This window comes from Colius striatus, chromosome 12 (assembly GCF_028858725.1).
Source record: "Colius striatus isolate bColStr4 chromosome 12, bColStr4.1.hap1, whole genome shotgun sequence".
NCBI lineage: Eukaryota > Metazoa > Chordata > Aves > Coliiformes > Coliidae > Colius > Colius striatus.
In genome coordinates, this window is record NC_084770.1 from 26,068,415 (window position 1) to 26,085,011 (window position 16,597).

At 41.1% G+C, this 16,597-nt stretch overlaps 2 protein-coding genes across 2 annotated transcripts in view; one reads left to right on the plus strand and one right to left on the minus strand.

Moving 5' to 3' along the window:
• LOC133626406 (glypican-5-like) overlaps positions 1-16,597 on the plus strand; it is a 115,912-nt gene that overhangs the window by 74,329 nt on the left and 24,986 nt on the right. The window lies entirely within an intron of this gene.
• On the minus strand, positions 11,211-16,546 carry LOC133626479 (uncharacterized). The gene is made up of 3 exons (XM_062006057.1): positions 14,252-16,546; positions 12,929-13,042; positions 11,211-11,572 (listed from the first exon to the last, which is right to left on the minus strand). Exon 1 carries the CDS (start codon positions 16,288-16,290, stop codon positions 14,275-14,277), a length of 2,016 nt encoding a protein of 671 aa, XP_061862041.1. The 5' UTR covers positions 16,291-16,546; the 3' UTR covers positions 11,211-11,572; positions 12,929-13,042; positions 14,252-14,274.

Consider the following 16,597-nt stretch of genomic DNA (forward strand, 5'->3'; position numbering starts at 1 on the left):
ACAGTATTATACATGTTAGTTTTATCTGGCTATAGATAGTTACCTCTTAAATCATGGCAGGGCTTCATTACTGATTATGCAGGAGTAATTACAAATTAAGTAAAGCTTTCTGACTTCTAGCAGCAAAAATGGCCTGAGAGATATATCCTGCAATATAGGCAGCATGTTACCAAATGCTAAAACACATTCTGCCTTGCATTTATCAGCCTCTTAATATGCACTTGGTTAGCTCACCGGTGGGGTGAAATTGGTAGTGCGGGTGAATATCAGATAATTACAGGTGAACTCAATGAGTGTATTGCTTCTTAAGCTGATTTGGAAGTAAAATTATCTCTAAAGTTAGTCTTTCAGGATGAAGATTTTAATTAATGATTAAACAAATAATTTTGAGTCTTTCTCATTGAGTCTTTCTCAGTTCCCTTGCAGTAACTTCAAACAGTTTCCTTTTTCCATTCAGAGTGAATTAAAAAGTCATGTTTTGTTTGAAACTACGTTATTCCCCAAATTATCTCTGTTTTATCTTTATTTTCTCTCACTAGTGAAATCTCTCTGCATATAAGATTGTGTGTTAAGGACAGAAAAGGATGTTTTCTGTTTGGTAATAAAACCCGTGTATATTAGCCTGTTTTCTAGTTTTTTCAGTTGTCAGCAGGGTAAGATTATATTTTGAAGACAGAGCATGTTCCACTATTTGAGCAAGTGTTAGTCTGATACTGATTTAAAACTTCCCTGATTATTACAGAGGATAACCACTATTTAGAAAATTGAGCCTGATGAAGCTGTATTTCCATCTTTGGAGAAACAGAAAGGAGTTCAGCCCTCAGCTTCAGGATTTCCTACTGTGAGATGCTTCTCTGGTTCTCAATTACACTGGTTCACTTTTGGGCCTTGCTGATGGGATTTGTACCCAATGTATTGACTGTTTGCTTTGCTTACAGGAGATTTTTTCCAGAAAAGAAGAAAACTTCTTTTTTTTCCTTCCTGAAAATGCAGAGACCCTTTTCTGCTTATCCAGTATGCTCTTCAGCTTCTACAAAAGTAGAGATGTACAGTTTCTGTTACCAATGTTGTAATTGGTTTCATTCAGTTATTAATAATCTATGGAAAACTCATTCAGGAAAGCAGAGCGCTCTTAGTGATTTTAATTTATCCTGAGGCAGCCTTAATTAATGCACTTGCCTTTTGAGGAAACATTCTTCATTTTTTAATAGAGAATATGGCTAAAAATTAGAGGTCTTTTTTAGTTTGCTGCCTGCCTGAATTATAATGAATAATGGAACGTTAGATTATGTTTTCTTTAAAACAAGGGGAAGAGGGGAAATAAACCAATAAAGCACTTATGGTACTTTGCTAAAATGAGGTACAGTCAATTATAATAAATTTTTAAAGAAATATATAATCCTATTTGTATGAAGAATACAGAACCTGGAGACACTGGCCTCTGTTGATCCCGTCCATTATAACCAAACGAATTCCCTGATTTGCTGGGATAGCATGTGTGAAAGGTCACCTTTAAGATATTAGTAATCTCTCCTCAGATTCCTCCTGAAATGTGCCATGCCATTTGTTCAATGATACTGGCTTGCATCCAGCTTACTTAACCTAATGCAGTCTGCAGCATCAGCAGTCATAATCATTAAGTTCTGGTTTGTCTGCTGGAATCTAATTGTCTTTGCATTGCTAGGAGCCCTGACTGCCTCTTGGAGCCAGCTCCAAGAGACTAAGTTTGTTCACCCTTCCTTTTTTTCCCCCGTTTTTCCTTTCTGTGTCTTTGTGTTTAAAAGCTGGTGTAAGTTTTGAGGTATTCAGCCTCCCAATTCCAAACCCTTTATTTGTGGCTCGTTCCTGATTTATACATGTTATCTTTATTTTTTTATTAAAAATGAAAGTAAAATACTCTCAACTAAAATGCAAGGGAGAGCAGAAGCAGTTCTGAAATGCATGTGGCCACTGGCATGTCAGTGAAGTGTATCATCAGGCAGTGTAACAAATGCTATCTGTGCCTGTACTCCCTGGCCAAGGGCCATCTGTGGGGACAAGTATTAGAAACAGAATAACATGAGATAAGGAAGATTTCTGTTGAGTCAGAAATGGTTAGTCTGCCCAGCCTCAGTAACTACAGATCTGCACCTTCACTGACATGGTCATAGCCCAGTGCTGGAGTTGTGGCCTTCAGTGGAGCTTGGTCATGCTTCTTGCAGAGCAGCACTGTTTCTCCCTGGTCTGGGTCTGAAAGGCACTGATGACCCGTGGGATGAGCTCCAGAGTCAGCACCCTTCTCAGGTACAGATTTCCTGTTAGAGTTGTCAATTCATGCTTACATGGATTCATCTCTGAGGAATGGATTATATCACTTCCCTGTGTCAGAGGAATGTCCTGAAATCTAAAGAAGTCTACTAGCAAAAGAGTGATTCTTTCATTTACTCGATGATTTAAGTGTGAAAGATGCATTTGCCCACATCGGTGAGCTCTGTGGTCCTGGGTCCCCTCTGGGCTTCTGGAAGTGATTTGTTACTTGTTCCAAAAACGTGTGCATTGCTGTGTGGGTGGCTGACAGGGGCTGTGTGTATTGGTTGCAGTTGTTAGGTCATGCTTCTGCAGCAAGATATGTGAAGCTGCCAGCTCTGATATTTGGTGCTTTTCTCTGTGCCTGAATTCAAAGGGCAGTGAGGCCACATGGAAATATCTCTAGAAGAGAAAAAAATCTGTACTGCTGATGTTGCTGTGTATTAGAGTTCCATTTGTCAAGGGCAAGGCAGAGCCAAGATTTTCAAAGAAACACTTTATGGTCTCAGTTTCACTTCAGCTCAATAAAATTTGAACACATAGTCTTGTTCTTTTAAGCATTTTTCTTAGATATTGCTATAACTTCAGCCCTGCATGTGGCTGCTTCTGAAACCTGCCTGCCCACTGACATGGTGCAAAATGCAAAGCGACACGTTGAACATACCTGGGATAGGAGAAGACACACGTTGCAGTGTGTTCTTGCTGCATGAAGTTCATAAGCATAAAGTACTTACCTTGTTACTAATGTTATAGCAGCTGAAAAAATACAAAATTAAGTTCTTGTATTTTTAGAGTGGCCATGCCAGTATTATAGGAATAGTACAAGAAAAATTAATAAAAGGCTTGATAGAGAGTGATTATAAAAGCCAGATATGATCAGAGATTAAGCACTGGGAGAAAGAAAGATCTGTGCCTCGAGGCAATTAACTTCTTGGAGAAAAGCCTGTAAAAATGGATACAAAAAGTGATAGAAAAATTAACTTTGGGAAGAGGAGCAGATAGAGGCAGGAGAAACACAGGAGAAGGATGTTTAAGATGAATGCTACTGGGAATTTCAGGAGTGTCAGGAAGAACAGAAGTAGTGATTGTGTGAGAAAATGTGTCGGTTTAACCCTGGCCAGGTGCCAGATGCCCACCAAAGCCATTCTATCACTCCCCCTCTTAAACTGGACAGAGGAGAGGAAAATGTAATGAAAAGTTCACAAGGTGACCTGCTTCCTGGGAAGTGGCCAGACATCATCTGCTGGGAGGATGTGGAGGGTAACATCTTTGTTTCTTTCTGCTTTCGTGTGCATTTGCTGTTGCTTTATTAAACTGCCTTTATTGTGACTCACAAGGTTTTTGGGGTGTTTTTCATCTTATTTCCCCCCCAGTCTGTGCTGCTGAGGAGGGGGGTGATAGAGCGGCTTGGTGGGCACCTGGTATCCAGCCAAGGTCAACCCACCATGACTTGCTGTAAGTTTTCTAGTGAAGATTTATCACTGTATGGAAAGCTTACAGAAAAGAAAGTAGGTGGTCTGAGATTATTAGGAATGGAGAAGAAAAATCCTGAGAAATAAAAAGCCCAAGACCCATTACAACAGTCACCTTTAGGAAAATAAAAGCTTAGAGAAAACACTGCCAAGCCTACAGCAGCAGGAGATTCATGCACTGTAACCTTACAAATTTGAAAAGGAAATGGCAGTACTATGAAGAAAATAACTTTGTGCTGAGTGAGTTCACAACATCAAAGAATTTCTGCCAGCCAGTAATGAGCTACTTGATTAAAGACATTGAACAGTATCATAAAACACTCCTGGAGACTTTGGAGAACACTCAGAGCTGAACTCAGGTGCTTCCTTCCTGCAAGTTTTGCAGTTCAAGTGATCAACACCAGCTGTCAATAAGTATAAGAACCATACTTAGGAGAGTTTGAAGTACTATATTCAATTCCTTGTGGTTAGAGTTCTGAAAATAACTGTAAAAACATACAGGGAATGCAATATATTGCACTAGAAATGTTCCTTAAAATGACATTTTGCTTTTTCTAAGCACTAAGAAACTTCCTCTGAAAACAGAAAATGGAGGAAAAGCTTGGCTATGATGGTCTGTAAGTATAGGAAGGATCCCGAATGGTTGCCCTATTGAAGATGTCAGATTTAGTAGTGCTTCTTGCTGATGTGATCTTGAATGACACAATCACGTACGTTGAAGACATGATGTGAAGTCATATATTTTGTTCTCATGAAGCAAAGTTACAGGAGTGTACATCAGGTTTAAAGTGTTTGTGAATGCAGGCACAGGAGGAGACCATTTAGAAACCTGATGAATTGCATGGATGGCACACCTTCTAAATGACCCATTTCTGGGCAAAAGGTAAAAGAGCAGTTTTCACAGTGGTATGAGACATAAAAATATGTCTGTATTACCATGGGTTTGATTTCTCTTGGGCTTTATACTCCTTAAGACACTGTTCTCATCTTTCAGTCAGCCATGAATGAGTTTTTAAAAATGCATATGGTGAAACTATAGATCAAGAATCAACTGAATTTCATGGAATATAAACATCCAGTTCTCCTAGTCAGGTTTATAAGTCTTGCCACGTGCTATTTACTTGATTTAAAAGCATTTTGACACTTGAGTACTGTAGAAGTATTTCTGGAAATAATCATCTAAATTGTTAAATGTATTTGCTTCATTCCCATCTGCTACAAAGGTCCTCAGGAGAATTAGAGCTCATACAGTTTTGAACAGCCCTTTAAGGGGAGCTTTCTGGCCCGTTTTGGTTAATGACAGTTCTCTTCCATGCAGATGTTTGATACCAAAGTGTCGCCTGATTTCCTGGTATTAATGATAATTTCATCTGTAGTGATGGAACTGCGTGAAATTTGGTGTTTATGTCAATAGGAAGTAGGTTAAAATGAAATACATATATTTCCAAAAGTCTTAATCATTCTCCATCAGAGGAGGAATAACACACACTGTATAATTACAGTTGAGTTGGTTCTGGGAGATTTACTGGGTATTATTTAGCTGTCATGTTATTTGACTAAACATGTAACTAAGAATTTGGTTTTACATAAATTTTGTAGCCTTAAGTTTGCTTTTGCTGAAGTGATCGTTCATTTGCATGTACATGTCTCTTCATACCCAAAGGCATTCCACTGCAAGTCACATTCTACCTCCCAACTGACTGCTGACTTGCTGATAGTGCGTAACCACACTATTAAGAAGTCATTAAGCTGTGGTAAGATAAAAAGCTTTTTTCTGCCTGGCAGAACACTGTTCAAGTTCTACTTTCTCTTCCCTAAATCATGTACTTTGTGTAAACATGTGACCTCAAAGTTTTATGTTAAACATTCGTATCAATGGAATTGATGGATGTTGCTTTTTACCAGCTTTTGATCTGAGATCAGCGCTGATTGTGATTAACCAGTAGTGATTAATTACTGTGATTAAGGTTTTGGGAATGAAAGCAATTTGGGACTGCCACTTTGAGGGGCTTCCATTTTTGAGAGGAACCGTGGCACCGTTCTTTATTTCCATTTACAGTCAAGGTAACAGCACTTTGGCCTAGTCTTGTCACAGTATGTGAAACGTGTCAGGTATTTGTGGGCGTTTGTGGCCCCAGAAAGTCTTTTAAACTAGGTGAGTGGGTGTTTTCAGGAAATGTTGCATGTATGTTCATTCAAATGAATGTTGTTTATTTAACGGTGTTTCTTTTAAGCTGCACAGGCATATGTTAATATATGGAGTATGGCCAGAAACTTATTCAAATCAAGAGAGTAAGGATAGCAGGTTAAATATGAAGGCAAGAAATAGTAACCTGCTTTCAGAGCAAGAGGTCTAGACAGCGTAGTAAAAAGTTCAGTATTTATTGTTAACTTTGCACAATAACTACTGTCGTCATCTAGGGAAAGACAGGTTTCTGAAAAGTACATTTTATTACTTCCTCTGTTGTTTTCTTCTTTAACAAACTAATGATAGACCATTGGTATTCTAAATAGATGCTTAAAAGTGCATGGTTGATGAAGCAAGTGTCCTTGGCCACTGCAGCAGTGTTATAAGCCTGCCTCTCTCTGATGTTAAGTGCTGTAAAGCACAAGCATAGGCAGTGTGAACACATTAACATACACAGCCCACTGCTTATCTTCACTCCTTCAGATCAAGCTGTATCTTTTTTAAGGTGTGGATAATCATCTCAGTTCTAAAAGGCTAGTTCATGTAACATCTATTTTTATTTAGTAAGAATGAGCCTGTTAGTTCTACTATTGATTTACATTTAGTTTTTCTTGGAGGGCTATGTATCTGCATGATATAACTGTTTTCCCCCTCCAAACAGCTGTTTTGCTATGTTTTAGTCACCAAATAGAGGCTCTGAAATTTTTCATCACCTCTTGGTTGCTAGAGAATTCCTGGGAACTCTACAGCCAAGTGTCATTTAACTAAAATAATAATAATGAAAAGCAAAACCCAAACTTGTAACCTGTGTAAAATATATGGCTGGAATGATGCTCGTTTTTACCCTGAAGTTGAAAATGCTAGAGTATACCCCAAGTCAGAGTGTCTGCATTGTCTGTGACTCCTAACTCGATGCTGTACGAAGAGGAGGGTGTGCCCATGATGGCAGGATGTGAGCTATGGAATAGAAGTCCTTTCAAAGCCATCAACCTGCCAAGATACCCCAGTCATGAGACAGTGCTGTCACTGAGTCCTCTCTGTCTGACTTGGAATATGATTCTGGTGTCAGTGCCTCACCATTATTGCAGTTGAAAGATGAAGGACGTAAATATGGTAAGAGTCCAGGGTTGTGCTTTGCAACACAATACTGAGCAAGGCAATCAATGGTTGGGGTCATATTTATGGAAATGATGCTACTTGAGATGACAGATGATTTGCTTAGTCTTTCAACAAGAGTTGTGTAAATTCTATTCACTGTTTCACTTCTTTATTTTATATTCTCTTTTGTGCACCTATTGTAAGCCTCCCTAGATTGTGTAAGTCACCTACTGAAATTGTGCCTAGTTTTCTATTACAAAATCAATTTAAACTATGAAAGATAAATTAGATGTAGTTTTTTTAAAAGGAACCTGATGTGGTTTATGAAATACGATGGATTTTGTAGCTGTGGTACTTTGGAATTTTGGCACTTCTGTTTGTTGTGGTTAATCTTGGTCTAAATTAACAAGGCATCAAACAATGAAGTTGGAGTGTTGCTGGGTTGGGGTCCAGTCCCTAGTAAAAAATGCAGCTCTAGCATATTGGCAGCTAGACTGCTTGTTATTCATTGTAAGGCGTCTAGCTATGGGAGTGTTAGATGTTTGACAGCATTGAATAGATTCCAGTCAGCCATACAAACTACCTCCAGTGAAGTGGAAAGGACCATAAAATTGTTTTAGCAACAGCTAATTCTCTTGAGTCTTTTAAGGCTTTTTTTTCCTCCTTTTTTTTTTCCCCTTAACTGTTTGGTTGCCAGTAGAGGATTTGCCAATTTAAACAGTAAGTGTTCCTAGATTGACTTAGTTTTTAAAGATCAGTTATGAAAGCTTTTAGCAGATTTTGCATTTAGCATCGTTTACATTTCAAAAAACCAAACCACCCAAAGTTTATATTTACCAATGATACCTTTCTTTGAATATAAATCCTGAACTATAAAGAAACATATAGCATTGGGGTTGTTTAGAAGTGATTCTTCTGTAAGTTCCAGTCCTATTTTTGTCAACAAGGCATTTGGCTAATCTGTTAACTTGTAGGTATTTCACTTCATGTCCCTGCTCATCTATTAGCCGTTGAAATGCCTTGCAAGCTTAGTGCTGCAAGGTTCTTTTACAAGGAGCTTGAGGACTTGTCTTTTCAGTCTCCAGGGAAGAACAGTAGCTTTGGGTGGGGATGCCAGAAAACTTCTGTCTTTTGGAGTAAAAGGGGAAGACCGAGAATGAGGATATCCTCACCTGTTGCAGCTTCACTGAAGGCACTTGAAAGAACCACAAACCTGAGTAGAATACGTTCCGTTTTGCAAAGCTTCATTCTGCTGACAGTAGATGGCAAACGAGATTAGAGTGAAAAGCAAGTTGGTTCTCTTGTCATCTGCTGCCACAAAAGAAGCTGCATCTTGCAAAGAATTATCTTGTAAACTGGGAAAAATGACATATTTCATCTGAGTGCAAGCTTTTCCTTTTATCTCCTATTTGCATCTTTTTCCCAAGATTTATTTAGTTAGATTAACATTAACTGGAATAGAGATAAAAATGTCATTATCAGCATTACAAAATGATAATTAAGGTCTTACAGAAAAACGCCTGCTGTACTAGGATGGCATCAGGCAACCAGCAGCATCAGCATGTGGGACTGGACTGGACCAGGGCTGCCACAGCCAGCTCGTGTGAAGAAAGCTAGAGCACAGCTTGGAAAAAGAATCCCCATGACTCATGATATGTGTTCTCTTCTGGGGTAGATAAAGTGAAAGTCTCTGGTGATTTTATTGTGGTTCTGTAGACTTGAGTTGCAATGAAGCTAGATTTATCCTTCTAGTCCAGCTACACAAAATCTTTACTTCACAGACATTTTCTCTGGTCTTCCTATGTCTATATGAACTGGAGAAGTCAATATATTGAGTAAGGCAAAATGGAGCTATAAATCCTAGTTATTGAACCTGTACCTGCATTTAGAGAAGACCTGCAGATACTCCAGTCTTAGGGAGAAAAAAGTGAACTTTCTGAGGCTGCACCCCTTAAATGCTTCCTGCAGCCATAGGACCATGGAGAGCAAGCGTGTATCTTCCTCTGAGTAATCTCTTTCCTCTTAAGGACACTCTGCTTGGAGTGAAATTTGGCATTTGCATAGAAGGAGGTTAAGATTTTATGTTCCATGACTTCAGAAAATGGCTTAGCTAGCTCAAGTGCTGGCTGAGTACATCACTAACTGGAGATACCATAAAATACCTGATTTTCCATGTCAGCGTGGGGCATGAGCACTTGTATATTGACAGGTGTATGTTTCATCTGAGCTACTAACTTCTGAAGGTGATTTTTTTACAGTGGTAAGAGCCTCAGTTTTCCTCACCTGATGTGCATATTGGTGGCTCCAATCTCTGTTTCTTTTCAGACCTGCTTTGTTCTGCACCATCTCCCATAGTCATTTTCTGGGAGACCAAGTAGTTTTAATGTCCTGTAGTAAAATTTTGTGTTGCTCTTATTGCAGACTTACAGGTCATGTGCTTGTGAGCCATGGCAACACGTGAGCCCTCATTTTCCCAGACGTGGACCTAGCTGCTGCTGAGTTCCCCAGAGGTTATTTCATACTGGAACTACAAGGAACTGAGGATAGGGGAAAGAAGAAAATTATAGCAATTCTTAAATTGTATTTATCAAGCATTCAAGTCTCTGCTTTGTTCTGTGTAGTCAGAGTGGAGTCAGGACTGCAATTTGAAAGATGAGCACAGGGCCCTTGTGTCTTGCACTGGCAGGAGACAATAGGAAAGTATGATGTACAGCAACCTGATTTGAGGAGTAGAAGTCTGTCTAGATAGTGGAAATTGGGATGGTGCTACAGTAGAAGTATTCAAAGATGTGCATTGTTTGTTTGGAAGGTCCATTGATTCTTTTTAGAGAGACATCTATGCTCTGCTGTCTTTGATTTTCTTTCTGATTTAGTCAATACTTCAGTCTATTCACTTAATCAGATGTTTTGTTTTGAATCACTACAGTTACTTCAATATATGGAGTTTACCCTGGTTCTCATTCTAACTCCACTTGCTATATCATTATTTCCTTTGTTTCTAGTAAGCAAATGTGACACTGCTGCATTCTGTGGAGCCAAAAGGATTTCAGGGTAATTTCTCACCAACACATTGGTAATACTGGAAAAATAATTGCAACCTTTTGATTGATTTTATTTAGGCATTTGCTTCCAAAGTATTCTTCCAAGTACTGCCCCCTTTCCCTTTCCCTTTCCCTTTCCCTTTCCCTGTTGTTGTTGTGAAGGCAATAATCACTCAAAGACGTAGAGGGTCTAAGTAATGCACGTGCAGAGACGTACAGGGGCAACGTAGTACAACCACCAGAGCTGACTCGAAGCCACCCTTCCTTTGCTAGCTACCTCCTTATATGCTGCTTCTGCCCATGAGATCACCCAGGGCCCAATTGATTAACTTGCAGCACCTGTTTCTGAAGTAGCATGCCAGCTGCATTAACTTATCCCTACCATCTTTATTCAAGCTGGCTGGTCCAAGCTACGTCTGTGCCTACAATTCCCCCCTTTTTCTTTTTTGAACCAGCCAGCCTTTAGCAACACATTTCAGAATTAAAGGTACATGAAGAAAACATAAATATTTTTACCCATGGCCATGAGTTTACAACAAAAGGTCAATAACAGCTACATCGCTGAACAATACAATACAGAAATCCATAAAGTCAAAATAAACAATCTGATATGTGTTGGTAGGAGGGACGCACACTGGCAGGAAGGGATGAGGTCTTGGTAGCTCCACTGATATTTCTTTTTCCTGATGTAGTTCCGGACTTTTCTTCAGATCCTTTAGCATGCTGATCTGTGAGCATTATCAATAAGATGAAAATATCTCTTCATCTGTTGGTCATCTTAAGTTCTTTAATTCTTTTATAGCTGAAGGAATTTACAGCAGCCTAAGTGGTGCCACAGTTGCGAGGGTTTACATTTTAATAGAGTGATGGATTGAGGGTGGATCACTTGGTTCTTTCCTCAAGATTGTTTTTTCCATTGGTCTTACAGTTAAGTCCTTTCTGTTGATGTGGCTTGATCCATTTTGCCGGAATCCATCGGGGACCTTGATCTGTAATGACACAAGCATAGCCTCTTCCCCATGTTAACAGATCTGCAGGTCCTTGCCACTCTCCAGTAGTGGGATTCTTATACCAAACTTTAGGTTTGTCAGTAAAATCCAAATCCCGACTCATTTGGGCAAAGTGTGTTAATGCCGGTGGTTCATTCCGGTTTGCCACAATTCTGAGATGATTCATTGTATAAAGGGCTTTCATTAGTCTGTCTTGAGGACTCACCCCCTCTTCCCCCGTTTTTTGTTTTTCTAGAAGGCCTTTTAAGGTTTGATGTGTCCGTTCAATAATGGCTTGACCGGTGGAATTTCCTGGGATACCAGTAGTATGTTTAACACCCCATAAGTTTAGAAACTTACGTGTTTTACTGGCTATGTATCCCGAGCCATTATCAGTTTTTATCTCTCTTGGAACACCAAGGACAGCAAAGCAACTCCTCCAATGTCTTATGACGTCTCGAGAACTGTCACTGGTTAAGGCTGTGGCCCAGACCATGGCTGAATAAGTATCAATAGTAACATGTATACGTTTAAATCGCCCAAAAGGAGCATAGACAGTGATATCTGATTGCCATATACCTAATGGTGCCAGACCCCTGGGATTGACTCCTACACCTAGGCCGATCTGATTCTGGCATGCAGGGCACGTGGAAACAATACCCTGAGCGTCCGATATGGTCAGGTCAAACTGCTTCGCCAGCATTTTCGCACTTTGATGAAAAAAATCGTGCGATCTTCGGGCTTGAGAAAATTTGTCAATTATTGGCCCCGTAGGTATCAATAAAGGAGCTGCCACTATCCTGTCAACAATTTCATTGCCAACTGATAGGCCATCTTTTAAGCCCGAATGGCTTCGAATATGTCCAATATAATAAGCAGTTTGCCGTTCATTTATCTGATGCCAGAGTCTCAGAAATAAGTTATACAGATTCTGATTAGAGATTTCTTTCAACAGCGCTCTCTCTAATCGAGTGACAGCATCGACCACATAGAGGGAATCGGAGATGATGTTTAATGGGACGTCTGACCATTTCTCAAAAGTTTTAACTACAGCCATCAGTTCCAGCAGTTGAACTGAACTGCCTGGGGAGTGGACAGTTAGATTTTGCCATTTTCCATTTTCCCACCAAACCACTCCTGCTTTGGCTTGGATCTTACTGGCGTCGGTAAAAACAGTCAGGCCTTTAACGGGTACTGCTGATCTCAACGGCCGGTCTTCCATTTGAAATTTAACAGAAAACAATTTATGGGCCGGATAATGATTATTTATAGTTCCTGGATAAGACAATAAGGCCCACTGTAATTCATCAGATTGTTGCAGTGCCCAGTTCAAGAACTCATCTGTGAGAGGAAGGAAAATGATGTCTGCCTCAATCCCTGCTATTTCCAGCAGACGTTTCCTGGCCTTAACTATTATTTTTGCAATTGCCTCAAGCCTCGTGGTAATTGTTTTTTGTAAATTATATGGCAAAAATATCCACTCCAGGATCCTCAATGGGTCTTTCGCTACTGAATCCCATTGCATCAAGATTGCCATTACATGCTGGTTTTGACTTATCACAGCAATGTTAATTGACAAGTCAGGATCATATCGGTGACTGTAGTTATTGACTATCTTGCTTCCTATTTTTTCTATTGCTTGGATTTGCTGCCGAGACAGTCTTCGCGCACTATCAGCCTCTACTGAGCCCTTTAACAAAGGCATTAGTGGCGCAAGATCCTCATTTGTGATACCACATATGGTTCGTACCCATTGGATATCACCTATCAGCTTTTGAACGTCTGTTAAGTTAGCAATATCTGTTTTAATTGCCACCTTCTGAGGATAAATGCGCGCATCAGTGATAATATTACCTAAATATTTCCAAGAGGCGTGCATTTGTACCTTCTCTGGCGCGATCACCAACCCGGAGTTGCTTAACTGTCGGTTCACTTCTTGTAGAATGCGATGCTGGTCCAGGCCTTTCCCTGCAATCAAGATATCATCCATATAATGGTAAAATAAGACACGAGGGTATTTTTTGCGCAGAGGTGCCAGCGCCCAGGCAACATAAGTTTGACAAATAGTTGGTGAGTTCTTCATTCCCTGAGGTAAAACAGTCCATTGATATCGTTTTGCTGGCTCTTGTTTGTTAATCGATGGTACTGTAAAGGCAAACTTCTCACTGTCATCCTCATGTAAGGGAATTGTGAAAAAACAGTCCTTTAAGTCAATCACCAACAGGGGCCACTCTTTTGGAAGCATTGCAGGAGAGGGTAATCCTGGCTGTAAAGCACCCATGTCCTGCATCACTGCATTAACAGCTCTTAAATCATGTAACAGCCTCCACTTCCCTGATTTTTTAGGGATAGTAAAAATTGGTGTATTCCATGGACTGGTGGATGGCTTAATATGACCCTTCTCTAGTTGTTCATTTACTAATTCATGAATGTGGGCGAGCTTTTCTTTGCTTAGCGGCCATTGATCAATCCAAACTGGTTTATCTGTGAGCCAGGTTAACTTCAGGATTGGTCGCCCATCAATGGCCGCCATTAAAAATTTTCATTTGACAAACGAAAGCCCATTTGGCTTAAGGCGTCTCTACCCAAAAGCCAAACTGAAGTATTCATTACATAGGGCCTAATTTGCACACATTTATTCTCTTCGCCCTGTATACATACCGAAATCAGGTCTGTGCTAATTTTTGTCATCTGTATTCCTCCTACTCCAACAACAGGGGTGTCTAAATTCTCTAAAGGCCAGCTTTTTGGCCAATAGGATAATGGCACAATAGTAACATCTGCTCCCGTATCCAGTAATGTGTTGTACCCAACCATGTGTTCACCATTTGGATGTTGGAATACAACCGTCTGAGTGGGCTTTCCCTGTGAAAGCGGCACCGCCAGTCTTACCTCAGGTACTCCAGTGGATCCAAAACCACCGTCTCGACGCTTACGACTTCCTGCGAAAGGAACTTTAGCTCTGAAAGGAACTAATTGCGCTATTTTAGTTCCTTTAGGTATATGAACTGGTGGCTGCCAAACTTTAACCATTATTCCAATATTTCCTTCATAGTCTGCATCAATTACACCGGGGAGCACAAAAATACCCTGTCGAGAGGCCGATGACCGTCCTAAAAGCAAAGCGCTTAATCCATAGCCAAGGGGTCCATTAACGTTAGAGGAGATAATTGTTACCTCTGTGTTGTGGATGGTTACATCTACTGCTGTTTCCACATCCACTCCTGCGCTTCCTGCAGTGGCTGATCTGAGGCCATCCAGGCAGCTCTTGGTGTTGAAGGGCGTTTTTGTGTCATCGCGCTCGCCCTTTTTGCGCTCGTCAACCCGTTTCCCTTATGCATTGTTTGTCTGGCCACTCGAGAGCGGCACTCAGTGGCTCTATGGCCAAACTTGCCACATCTGTAACAATTACCGTGAAATCTGCCATTGGACCCAGATGGCCTGGCGGAGCTGTTTGTCCATACCAATGGTCTGGACCGACATTGATTTTTCACGTGTCCTATTTTTCCACAGTTAAAGCACTTTGGCCTCCGATCTCCTTTGTGGGCTTGAACTAAAGGTTTCAATGCTGTTGCCATTGCCTCAGCTAAATGTGCTGACGATCCTACCCTAGAGCAGGCTTCTATCATGTCGACCAAAGTTGCTGTCCGCGGGAGAGCCTGCAGGATCTTTTTGCAATCATGATTAGCGTTAGCAACTGCTAAGTGTAACCCTATTTCCGCCTTGACTTCAGCCGACATGTTTGGTATATGATCCAGAGCTGCTCTTAGGCGGTCTAAGAAGGTCATGAAAGGCTCATTAGGTTTTTGAATAATAGTTGTATATGAGGGAACTGGCACCCCCATATCAGGAACGATCTTAAATGCCTGACGTGCCAGTGTCTGTGTTTGCTGCAAGATAGCTTCATGCAGCCGGGCTTGTACCTGAGGATCAGCGAATGCTCCTTTACCCAGCATCATGTCTGCTGTGACAACTCGCCGCGGATCTCCCTGTTGTAAGTCCATGTTTTCCACCACCGTCAGATCAACTCTTTTTTCCCATTCAGACTCCCATAATAATACCTGAGTGGGCTTCAGGAAAGTTTCTGCAAGCTTCCGGCAGTCAAATGGAGTCATTAACCCACTGGCAAAAATATGATCTAGTAATGTCTGAACGTATGGGTTGGACAAGCCATATTGCATTACTGCTTTCTGGCCTTCTCTTACCAATTTCCAATCTAAAGGTGCCCATTGTCGTTTTCTTTGTGCTGTTATTACTGGAAAGGCTTGCGGAATAAATTCGCCTTCGATTACCGCATCACGTATGAGGCCTCTCCATTTCTTAGCCGGATCATAATCATCTGGACGAGGATCTCTGAGTACCTGTGGGGATGAAACTTTAATCTTTGTTTTGGTTAATTCATTAATTCGTTCCAACAGCTGATTAGCTGTTGCTTTTGGTTTTTCTATCAGTTCCTCCAGCTGGGCCAAAGTGTGTTTCATATCTTCTCCATGTTGTATTAACTCTTCCTTTAATAATTGTCTTTGTTGATCTTCACTAGAAGTTGGGGGTGATGATGGCAGAGGAATACACTCAGGGATTGATGAGCTCAGGGGCAACGGCATATCATTTGTAAAACGTACCTTCCGTTCTCTGTTAGGTACTCCTTCAGGTATAGCAGAAGGGTGGGATGGGGCAGGATGGTGAAGGGTGGGTGGGAGGGGAGGAGAAGCAATGTGTGTATTCGGCTCCTGGAACGGTGCTCTAGGGGGTTCTGGGGGAGGTGGGCTCACATCCATGCTCTCCTCTTCCAGAGGTGGAGCCGAGGGTATTACGACATTATCCCCTCCAAAGAATCTCTGAGTATTTTCTTCTAGAGGTGGAGCCGATGGCACTATAAAGTCACCACCTCCAAAGAATCTTTTAGCATCCACCGGGAACGCAGATGGTGCAGCAGCTTCTGCTTTCATGGCAGCAGCGGCAGCACGCTCAGCTTCTAGCTGGTGTATAATGGATGATACCAATTTACACAAACCGATAGCATTATTCAACATGTCTCCTAGCTGTTCCCAGTGTCCTTTTTCATACACTTCTTGGGGGGAAGCAAAGAGACCCACTTCCTGTCCCCATCTTACAAGCCTTAGCAAAGGCTCTCTTTCATAATTGAATCCTTTTTCCGCAAGGATATGCTGGAGGGTGTCAATAGGACTTTCCTCTTTGCTTAGCATTTTTCCCATTATATCAGTTTGCTCAGATTACTTGCCTTTTCCAGCAGAAATCCAAGTGCTTTTCTGCCGAGGGTTCTTGATCCAACCGATTCAGCGAATCACGTCGGGGTCACCAAATGTTGTTGTTGTGAAGGCAATAATCACTCAAAGACGTAGAGGGTCTAAGTAATGCACGTGCAGAGACGTACAGGGGCAACGTAGTACAACCACCAGAGCTGACTCGAAGCCACCCTTCCTTTGCTAGCTACCTCCTTATATGCTGCTTCTGCCCATGAGATCACCCAGGGCCCAATTGATTAACTTGCAGCACCTGTTT

Excerpts from the sequence above, each read along its gene's own strand:
- LOC133626479 (XM_062006057.1), bottom strand. The coding sequence starts at position 16,290 with ATGGGAAAAATGCTAAGCAAAGAGGAAAGTCCTATTGACACCCTCCAG.